This window comes from Cynoglossus semilaevis, chromosome 6 (assembly GCF_000523025.1).
Source record: "Cynoglossus semilaevis isolate Cse_v1.0 chromosome 6, Cse_v1.0, whole genome shotgun sequence".
Taxonomy (NCBI): domain Eukaryota; kingdom Metazoa; phylum Chordata; class Actinopteri; order Pleuronectiformes; family Cynoglossidae; genus Cynoglossus; species Cynoglossus semilaevis.
In genome coordinates, this window is record NC_024312.1 from 3269294 (window position 1) to 3281010 (window position 11717).

General features: G+C 46.3%; 1 protein-coding gene across 4 annotated transcripts in view; it reads left to right on the top strand.

Moving 5' to 3' along the window:
- znf423 (zinc finger protein 423) overlaps nt 1-11717 on the top strand; it is a 124857-nt gene that overhangs the window by 108933 nt on the left and 4207 nt on the right. For all 4 annotated transcript variants that reach the window (XM_025056140.1, XM_017033067.2, XM_025056141.1 and 1 more), the window contains 2 exons: nt 943-1074; nt 3191-3306. In XM_025056140.1, coding sequence (XP_024911908.1) covers nt 943-1074; nt 3191-3306 — 248 coding nt within the window. The remainder of the gene's footprint in view (nt 1-942; nt 1075-3190; nt 3307-11717) is intronic.

Here is an 11717-nt window from a genome sequence, read left to right on the forward strand (position 1 = left end):
AAAGGAAGGACAGATCATCCACCGCCCCGGTGGGGAGGACAGACAATTACCAGTAGGGGCAGACATTGCTCTGGTGTCGGGGTGTGCACGGGTTCAGGGAAGGGGTAAAAAAAAAAAAAAAAATGAAATGAGAACATGAAGCTGGGGAGGGAGAGGAGGGAGGGCGGAGACCCCAGTTCCCGTCCTGTCCTCCAGGTGGTAGCTTTTCAAGTCTCTTAAAGTCGGTCGATGTCGGACCTCAGACTTTTGTCATGTGGCGTCCCACAGGGTACAGCTTTGGGCTCCCTGTTGTTCTCCCTTTGAGCTGCAATGCTGCCATCTAGTGGCGTTTACTTTCATATACAGCTGTTTATATGTAGTGTAATGAAGTTAAGTGCCGCCTTAAAGCAGTGTTTCTCAGTTATTTTCTGCCATGCACCCCCTAGAGGACAGAAGTTTTTTCACTCCCCCAAATTGAAATACTATTAAGGGCCTGGTAATATTTATTTTTTTATCTGTTCAAACCACTGTATGAGTTCCTGACACCAACATTCTGCATACATACATTCAAATAGATGAATAAAATGAGCTGCAATGCTGCCATCTAGTGACTTTCACTTTCATATACAGCCGTTTTTCCCCCAAAACTATTTTTTGGTCACACATCATTCGGGCAAACCCAGGCATCGTGTTATTGGGTTTTCATTATCGGATGAAAATCCAATATCGATTCATACAGATATTACACAATTATGCTAATATTTGATAATATTATTATCGGCTAGTCCGTGTAAACAAACCTCTGTGCCTGTGTTTATTTTTGACCGTCTCTGTCTGTGATTGTCCAGCGTCTGTCTTCCGTCTTGCATCACTTTATTGAAGATGAATAATTTTTGTGTTGTTGTTTTTTCCTGCCTCTAACGCAGCCTACATGTCTTGTGCGTGTCTGTCTCCTATTTGCAGAGGAGGGCATCAATCACGAGTGCAAGCTGTGTAACCAGATGTTTGACTCACCTGCCAAGCTGCTCTGCCACCTGATAGAGCACAGCTTCGAAGGCATGGGTGGTACCTTCAAGTGTCCCGTCTGCTTCACAGGTGAGAGACAGACAGACAGACGGAGAGACAGACAGACAGACAGACACAGGTTCACGTTCAAGGACACAGTCAGGACTCAGTGATGTTCTTTATTTGTGTTTGGTTCCTTAGAAACGTGTAGAAGTTTAGTTTGTTCTGACTTTTCTAATCGTCGTTTTGAACAGATGTTCAAAAAAGAAATGAAAACTGCAAGTATTAACAAGTATTCACTAGAGGTGTATACTGTCAAGAACCTGGCGATACGATACGATACGTATCGCGATACATGCGCAATGATACAATATATTGCGATACTATAGTTACAACGATAAATTGAGTTTTTTCGTATGATATATTGCGATACGATAGTTACAACGATAAATTGAGTTTTTGTTTTTGTTTTTTTCGCCAATGTAACTGTAACAAAATGAACCAACACCAGATAAAAAATCAATACAATGATGGAGGAGATTGTTACGTTATTAGGAAACTAAATATTCTGATTTATCGGTGTATCGATATTTAGGAACGTTGATTTTTCGTGATTATTCACGATTAACTGTCACCAGGCGATTAAGCCGTTTGAAATCTGTGATCGTTGTGCGACCACATTAATGTGTATAAATATAAAATGTTTAAATAATGCATATTAAAACAGTCATTTAGATTTAATAAGAGGGCGGAGCTTAACAACAGTGGGCTTTACTTTTTGAAGTACTGTAGTACATTTAAAGGTAAACCTATTCTAAAAGGACTTCCTGTACTCGTGTTGGTAGAACTGCACTGTTGGGTTGATGGAGGTGGGGGGGTGGAGGTGGAGGTGCAGCTCCTCCGCCCACATCATCCCTGGTACCTGTGGAGTCGATCCTCTCTCTGGGTTCCTCACGTCATGATACATGGAGATGATGTTCTCTAACGGCTCTGAGGTTCTGGTGCCGTGGAACAGGAACATTAAGAACACATTAGGAATATTCATTGATTTGACGTTCCTGACTGTGGGAGTAAAACTGCAGCGGGGCGTCGGAGTACGTCGGAGAATGCTGGATGACCAAATTAGACTTTCGGTGTTCAGCCATGTCTCGGAGATTTCACCTGCAGCTCCGTCCCTCCCTCCTCCCTCCCTCCTTCCTGTCACTCCATCTCCTTCTTTTCCTCCCTCCCTCCCTCCCTCCCTCCTGTCACTCCATCTCCTTCTTTTCCTCCCGCCCTCGCTCAGTTGTGGAGTTTGTCTTCCATCGTGTGCCTCACCCCCAGGTACTCAGCCAGGCTTTAAACTTTAACTCTATTCCTGGGTGGCGTATGAATTAGTAAGATGGGCGCCGCTCCTGTGGGGAGGAGGGGCTTAATAATTCAACACATACACACTCACACAGAGAGAAATCCAAAAGTTTACCGAAACAAAGGAGACAAAGAAAAAAAAAGTGTATAAGACAAGTTTGAAAAAAAAAAATAATTTATTGATAAATATCAGCAGGTCTGCGGAGGATTGTCCTGCTCCTCTGCTCCTCTTCCTCCGCTCCCGTACTCCCTCAGTTCCCATCAAGCCTACGTTTGCGCTGTGTGTTTAGTGGTAATTGGAAGTAGGCTACGGCTCTAGACGCATTTTTCTGTCTGAACCTATTAGCTGGAGGGAAAAGAAAAGAACTCTCCAGATTTGACCTGAACAACGAAGACGTTCAGACTCCGGGTTTAGAACCGAGATCTTCATTTGGAACCGGCAGCAGTTAGAGCTGAGACTCCGGACTAGGGATGTACAATATTAACCTTTTCCGATATCCAATATGCTGATATCGTCAAAACACTTAATTTCCAATTCCGATATCAACCCATACCGATATAGGCCTGGTAATATTTATTTATTTATCTGTTCAAACCACTGTATGAGTTGCTGGCGCCAACATTCTACAGACAATCCAAAGATTATTAAAATAGATTAATAAAGTGAGCTACAATGCTGCCATCTAGTGGCTTTTACTTTCATCTACAGCGTTTTTTCCCCAAAACTATTTTTAAGGGCACACGTGATTTGGCAAAACCCAGGCATTACATGATGTGTTTACATGTATTTAAAAAATGAAACATTTTCCCATGATGCACTCCGAGTGTGTAACGTCCACTGTGTTTGTTCTTCTCCCAGTCTTCGTTCAGGCCAACAAGCTGCAGCAGCACATTTTCGCCGTTCACGGTCAGGAGGACAAGATCTACGACTGTTCCCAGTGTCCACAGAAGTTCTTCTTCCAGACAGAGCTACAGGTAGAAGAACATCTTCATTTTCTCATCTCTCTCTCTTTGCTGTTTGTTAAGGTTTGTCCTGAAATGTCTCCAACATATGGAATGTTACGGTCGTGTTACGTTAGCCTCCGTGGATTAGCTTCCGTCGGAACCAAAAAGAAAACTTGTTTGTTCCTCCTCTCCTGACTTCTACTGACTACTTCCCCTCACGTCCGTCCCGTCCCACCCTCAGTCTCCTCCTCCAGTCTGCTCCTTCCATCTCTCCTCGCGGGTTCTAAGCGGGGTTCTGGCATGCTTCAGGTCATTAGGGTCCAGACACCTTTGAAGGTGCGTCTGTTTGCGTGAGGCGGGAAGGTGAGAGGCGATAAGTCACTCAAGAGTGGGTCCTGGAGCAGCTGTGGTCAGGGCCGTCCTCTTCCATCTTTTGTCCTGCGTTGGCAGCGGACCGGTGACCTGTGAGGTCTACAGGTCAAACGTCAGTCCTGCGAGCTGTGAAATATGGAGCTGAAGTAAAATCAAGAGGAAACGCTTCGAAATCGGCAACGTTTTTTTTTTTCCATTGAGAGTTTGAAGAAGTAATGAAACCAATCTTCCCAGGATGCATCTTGATTTAAAGACTTATTGACTCTGTCAAAGCGGACAGGTGTGACTCGGTGTGTCGGTGAAGAGTGATCAACACGTCTCATTAGCATCTACCGGTTGTTGATTAACGATCGGCGGCGGCGCTCAGAGAATCTGGTCCATTCGTCTCGACGGAGGACGGCGTCCTCATCACTGCTTCTCTTATAAGAGAGATTAGAGTGTTGGTGCCCAATGTAGGGGGCGCTGAGCTATTTGCAGGGCAGATAAAGAGGGGTTGGGTAGGAGGGTAATTACCAGTATAAAAGAGTAAACACTGAGGTAGAAATGTGAAGAAAATGAAGAAAAAACTGCGTTAAAGATTCAGAGGTTTATTAACTGACGCAGACGAAAAACAGGCAGATGCTTAAAAATTTAATAGTTACAATTTGATTAGGACACACACACACTCACACACACACGTAGCTTTGACATCCGGCCAAAACAGGGTGGGCATATGGCTGGACAGTCCATTTAACAGCAGGGCGAGCGCTGGACCCTGTCGGTTAATGTCCACCCACAGGCCTCACTCACACACACACAAACAAACACACACACACACACACACACTCACCCGTCTCCCCCACACTCCATCCATCTCCGGTGACAGCCGTCCTGACCACTGACCAGGTCACAGCCACTGGTCAGCTGCTGAGGTCACTTTGGTTTTAAAATATCGTGTGTTTGACGTCGCAGCCTCGGAGTCGCTTATCATCGCTGCGATCTGACGGTCGGTTTTATTTTGACTTCATTATACAGCTGTTTGAAACGTTGTTCAGACAACCTCAAAAAAAAAAAAAGCTAGCACTGGTACGGTCATGTTAGCTCTGGTACGGCCCGATATTAGCATAATTAAGTAATATCTGTAAGAATTATCGTTTTTTCCTCCGATGATGAAAACCCGACAACGTAATGCCTGGGTTTCCCCAAAATGATGTGTGCCCTAAAAATAGTTTTGGGGAAAAACGGCTGTATGTGAAAGTAAAAGCCACTAGATGGCAGCATTGCAGCTCGTTTTATTAATCTATTTTAATAATCGGGGGATTGTATGGAGAATGATAAATAAATATTACCAGACCTGTATCGGTATCGGTTGATGTCGGAATCATAAATTTAATGTTCGTAATGACAATATCGGATATCAGCGAAAGGTTAATATCACCCTAGTAATAATACCAAGTGGTGCTTTGGCCATTGTCATTGGTGTGGAACCCCAGGGTTCACCTCCTGGGCAAGTTTCGAATCCCGGTTAGGGCGGTTGGTACCTTCCAGTGGACTCACCACCCGCAGGAAGGTTTGGGGGGGTTGGTACAGTGCAGGGTGATTTGGGACTGCTGCCCCTGCGACCTGGTAACGGATAAGCGGAAGAAAATGGATGGATGGATGGATGGATAATAATACCAAACCCATACGACGTCCACCCACGTCAGTGATGAGAAGCAGAACTCTGGACCAGTCTCAGCCGCTGGTCCTGGTGAGTCCAGTCCTGGTGTTTTTCACTTCAGCTCCTGGTTCTTCTGCTGTTTTAGCTCTTTGGCTTCTGCAGCGTGGACTGATCCATCCTGTTACTCTTTGGTCGCGGCCCAAGAGTGTGTGTGCTGTGAAAACTTGCAGTCTGAGTCCGACCTGCTGCAGCTCCCCCGTTGCCCCATGGGAAGTCTCTCTAAGTGGGCTAGACAGAACGGCTGACTGAGGGAGATGGAGCGCTGCAGCCACAGAGGTTAATGCTACTGCTAGCTGCTATCACCGGCACCAGTCGGAGTGTGTGTGTGTGTGTGTGTGTCATCTTACTAACGTTGTGGGGACCTGCCCTTGTTCTCACTGTCACATTATGCAGCTCTCTCTCTCTCTCTCTCCCTCTCTCTCTGCCTGTGTCTCTCTACCCTAACGTGAAGACAGCTTCACTCGTCTGACGCTGCGCAGAGGTTTGACGTGTGTTTTCGGCCGATTGTGCACATTTCAGATTTGTAGCCAACAGTTCTAAGAACTTTTTTTTTTTTAAGTGTTTGTGTCGGTGTTCAAACCCTGGTTTGGGTACAGGTGGAGGGACAGAGGGTGCTCTGAAATAGTTTTCAATACCATCGTCCAAAGAAAGAAAGAAAGAGTAACTCTGGTTTGGGATGATGGAGGACCAGGAACTGTTTGTCCACTGGTGTCTTCCATGATGTCACAAAATATCAAAATAACTGAGTTAGCTAATGGACTGAACAACCGCCGTTTACAGAGAGAGTGTCACAAAATATCAAAAGTACCATAACTGAGTTAGCTAATGGACTGAACAACCGCCGTTTACAGAGAGAACCTGGCAATACGTTATGTATCACGATACAGGAGCAACAATACGATATATTGCGATACGACGAAATATTGAGAGTCTTTTTAAACAATTGAATTGTCAGAAAAAATAAAAATAAAATAAAAATATCACTGTTAATTGTTATTAAAATAATCCATACGGTGATGGAGGATATTGATACGATATCATGAAACAAGATATCGCGATATTTCAGCGCATCCATATTTTCTGTTTTCAGTCCTAGTAAAATCGGTGATTTTCTCTATGGAGTTCTGTACAAAGACAGTCAGACTTGAACGTCCTGTTGGACAGGTGTGTGTGATGGACACGCTCCTGTGGAGACGCTGTCCTCCGTCCACCTCACTCTGGGACCGTAGGACGTTGAGACGCCTCTCCTTCTCTGTCTCTGTTTTCCCTCCTCACCCAGGGGTGACGGCGGCGCTGACACGTCACTGCATCACCTCGTCTCCCCCCTGACTGCAGCGCCTCATTCTCTCACCGTTACGTCTCCCGTCCGTCCTGTAGGGGGCAGTTAGGTCGGTCGGTCGAGCAGCTCAGTTTTTCACTCTTTCTCTCTCTCTCTCTCTTTGCTGTTTTCTTCTCCTCTCCCCCCGACTCCCCCATCTGTCCCAGAAGAACCAGCCCCTATGCATATTTTAGCCCCTCTCCTCTCTTCCTCTCTTCAGTGCCTCCCTCTCCCCAGTGCACCATAAATAGTGCAGACGTAAGCTGGTAAATAAGAGATGTTTGTGTGTGTGTGTGTGTGTGTGTGTGTGTGTGTAAATAAGAAATGTTTTGGCCCTCATCACTGAGGCCCTTCTCTCTCTGTTTTTACTCCCAGACTTCACACGTGTCTGTTTCTCCTTTTCCTTCCTTCCTTCCTTCCCTCCTTCTTTCCTTCCTTCTTTCCTTCCTTCCTTCCTTCCCTCCTTCTTTCCTTCCTTCTTTCCTTCCTTCCTTCTTTTCTTCCTTCCTTCCTTCCCTCCTTCCTTCCTTTTTTCCTTCCTTCCTTCCCTCCTTCCTACCTTCTTTCTTTCCTTCCTTCCTTCCTTCCTTCTTTCCTTACTTCCTTCCTTCCCTCCTTCCTTCCTTCCTTCTTTCCTTCCTTCTTTCCTTCCTTCCTTCCCTCCTTCCTTCCCTCCCTCCTTCCTTCCTTCCTTCCTTCCTTCATTCCTTCCTTCCTTCCTTCCTTCCTCCCTTCCTTCCTTCCTTCCTTCCTTCCTTTTTTCCTTCCTTCCTTCCCTCCTTCCTACCTTCTTTCTTTCCTTCCTTCCTTCCTTCCTTCATTCCTTCCTTCCTTCCTTCCCTCCTTCCTTCATTCCTTCCTTCCCTCATTCCTTCCTTCCTTCCTTCCCTCCTTCTTTCCTTCCTTCCTTCTTTCCTTCCTTCTTTCCTTCCTTCCTTCTTTTCTTCCTTCCTTCCTTCCCTCCTTCCTTCTTTCCTTCCTTCCTTCCCTCCCTCCTTCCTTCCTTCCTTCCTTCCAGCATTCCAGTAGAAAAGGAAGGAGGGAATCCTTCCTTTTCTAATGCTGTTCCCTTTTCGTTCACCTCCCTTCTTACCCTCCTTTCTTTCCTCCCTCCTCCTTCTCTCTCTGTCTCTCCCCTCCTTGTCGCTCCCTTACTTCCTCCTTCCTTGTGTCCTATCCACTTTCCTTCCTCTCTTTACTTCCTTACCACCAGCCCTCCTTCTGTCTCTCCTTTATTTAATTTCTTCCATCTTTTTCCTCCTTCACGTCAGTCCCTCCTCTTGTCTCCCCTCCTCCCTTCCTCCCTCACCCGTTCTTTTGTTTCCTCTCCAGACTCCGACTCACTTCCTTCCCGTCCTTCTTTTCTGCCTTTCCTCAACTTTTTTTCATTCACTCCTTTCCTTCCTTTCTTGCTTCCTTTCTCCTCCAACAGATACAGTGGCTGACTCCTCCCCCCTCTGCCTCCCCCCTTCTTCTTTCATACCCCCCCTGTCTCTCTCCACCTCTCACTCTCCTTCTCTCCCCCGTTACTCCACCTGGCAGACTTCTTCATCTTCACATTTTTCTTCAGCCTCCAGGGGGAGCTATCCTGCAGCCTCTGCCCTCAATGTTTCCTTCCACTCCTTCCTTCATCCATCACCTTCCCTCCCTCCCTCCCTCCCTCCCTCCCTCCCTCCTCCATCATCCCCTCTTTTCTGCCTCTGCATCTGTTCTGCTACTGTTTCCTTTAGCTGTGGTAAATATTTAAACACCAGTGGATGGATGTATCGCTGGTCAGAGGGTGTGTGTGTGTGTGTGTGTGTGTGTGTGTGTGAGAGAGAGAGAGAGATCGTCCATTATTTTCGGTTCTATCTGCCCGTTCTCCCCCGTTCTCCCCCGTTCTCTCGTCCAAAGTTTGAAGTCAGTTTGATGAGTGTTTTCTTCCAACACAAACATCTACATTTACACATTTAAAAAACCTCATTCCCATGATGCACTGGTGCTGTTAAAAAAAAACAAAAAACAAACAAACCTGCGCATCCTTTGAATGTTGCATGCGTGCGGCCAGTGTGAGGCGCTGCACCTTCAACAGATCTGTTTGCAATAAAAAAAAAAATAAACCCAGAGAATTATTCAGATGTGCACCTCGGCAGCAACGGTGATGAATTTATACAGAACTTCACTTCATCACCTGCAGGTCAGACCAGGCCTCACCGTGTGTGTGTGTGTGTACCTGTGAGTGTGTGTGTGTGTGTCAGAGGGGTCATTGTTGTTTTGTAGTCTGTCTATGAATAATGTTGTCTTTGTCTTTGTCTGAATCCAAGAGCCTCGCTGTCTCCCTCTAACTGAATTATGGAGAGGTGTGGATGTGGCTGAACTGGCAATGGGCTCCGTCGGAGTGTGTGTGTGTGTGTGTGTGTGTGTCTGGATGTTGCAGTGAGTTGTGTCAAGTATGCACTCTCTGATCCATGTGTCTCTTGGCTCTTTGTGTGTGTGTGTGTGTGTGTGTGTGAATTTCATACGTCGATCCCTGCGGTGTTCAGGGGAGCGTACTCAGCTGCCCCACCGCTCACTGGGAGAGACTGTGTTATTAGAATGGGGACCTGGGAGACACAGGCACACACATATTACACACACACACACTCATACACACACTCATACACGTTTGATTGGCTCCCTGTATCCCTGAGTTTGCAGCAGTGGAAAGACAGAGTGGAGATAAAACAGAGGACACGCTGAAAAAAATCCACACATCCTCAGTGTCGGTTCAAACTCACGGCTCCACTGATGAACTGGTTAGGGTTCGAAGCCCGTCGATCTGCCTTCTGTCTAATCCTTGTTTTAGTCCAGGGGGCGCTAGAGATAAACCACTGAGAGACAACCATTCACACCTAGGGTCAGTTCAGGGGTGAACCATTGAAACAATCCTGCACGTTTATGTGAACATGTTGGGCCCCCGCCCCACACTTTGGGAATCACTGCTGTAGGAGAAGAGCCCGATCTGTCCCGATAACATGTAGCCTGATTGCCAGACCAGTACAATCGTCACATTATTACCTGTAAATAATAATACAGCCATGTTTTTATCCTTTTTTCATGTAAAAAAGTACAGGTATATTTGAAAAATCTTCATATTTAATGAAAATAGTTTGATAAAACATCCCCAACATGACATGTTTGGGCTTTTGTTTTGCTTTTAAAATTTATTGCGGACCAGAATGAACCCCCTAGTGGGCCGGACCTGAATGAACCCCCTAGTGGGCTGGTTTTGGCCCGTGGTCCGTATATTTGGCACCCCTGACTTGGACGTTTCACCGTTTTTTATTTCACGTCCCTGCTGCACGTGAAGGTTTTCTCCTGAGGATCGTTCGTGTTTCTCCTCCGACTTGGTTGCGTTCACTCGCCCTTCGTGCTTCAAGCGCACGTTGGGGGTTTGTTTTTCCACCCGTCCATTCTTAGCCAACAGGAGAGAAAGGGGAACTCCCTGTGGCAGATTGTTCCAAAACAGCCTGTGGTCAGAGAGGTCACCCCCGGTGTGGGGCAGGTGGAGGAGACCAGCGGACCGTCATCGTGACTTGGCCGAAAGAAGAGTTCGACGGACGACGGCGTCACGTCGTTTACAGTCCGAGGGAGGGCGGGGCTAAAGGGTGAACAGGACACTGGGAGGGGACGGGGGGGGCAACACAAGTAGAGAGAAAAGTAGGAGGTGAGGAAGAGAATACATGTCAGCGGGGTGTTAAGAGCAGAGGGGGGGGCATTTATTTTCAACCTGCTCCTGAGGCAGCATCCTGTCCTGGACGGGTGGAGCTAAAGGCTAGCCAGGGAGCAAAGGAAGCAGAGTAAGACAGCCCATCTGCTCGACCCAGACACACACACACACACACACACATACACACACACGAACATAGGTGTGCGCCATGTTGGAAGAGTGTCAACTCTTAGCTATAAATACACTGAACCCAAAGACGACCACACGGCGACTGAGGTGATTTTTCATTAAGTGTTAAAAACAGCAGTGGAGATGGAACACACACACACACACACACACACACACACACACACACACACGTTATCCAGCCTCCACTTCCACCATCAGATGCACGTTTGACACCAATTCCCCCACAGACACGTTCACGCTGATTCACACTGACCTCAAAAAAAAATGAAACCTGTGATGAATGCAGGGGCCGTCCATGGTGACCTGACCCTCAGATTTAGAAACAGACCGAAATAATTACAGAATTACAAAAAAAAGAAAGTCTCTCAGTGACCGACTCTGAGGTGAAACGTTACCTCACTAAAGTACTTCCTGTTTTTGTACGGATGTTTCCATCTGAAATACTCTACGATACTCTTCGGCGCCTCCTCTGTCACCAAAGGTGCCGCGCAGGGTTCAGTCCTCGGCCCCGTAATAGATTCCGTGGTCCCACCTTACGCTGACGACACTCTACTCAGTCCACTGATATAGTTTAAGTACACTTCTTCAGGCCTTCTCTAGGTGGCACACTTTTTTTGTTTTTTGCCGATATCCGATATGGCGATATGGGCCAAACAATTACGTAATTTCCGATTCCGATATCAACTGATACCGATATAGTGGGGCAGTGGTGGAAGTCAAGTGTTGCCTGCTTACTAAGGTGATGGGTTAAAACTGTGTTTCTCAATTATGTTCTGCGCCCCCTAGTGGACAGAATTAAAATACTAGCAAGAAAAGTGTGAGTGAGTTTTTGGAGAAGTTGGATTCAGAGCAATAAAGAAGTTTGGAAGAGTTACTACAATTGGGTTCAGAGCACCGAGGCATCTGATTGGTCTGTGGCCGGGCCTTGAACTATTTATAGAGCAGTCATCATTTTGCGAAACCCAGGTGTTGTGTTAGCGGGTTTTTAATTATCTGAAAAAGGGATATCGATTCTTACAGATATGACAAAATATGCTAACGTCTAAATATAAAACATCTCACATATATAGAAAAACAGGTTTGTGTGTGTGACGTGTAAAGCTTTATTCCCTCTTTTTGCATCTCTGCGGCCTCAGTGTTTGTGTCAGTGTGTGTGTCAGTGTGTGTCAGTGTGT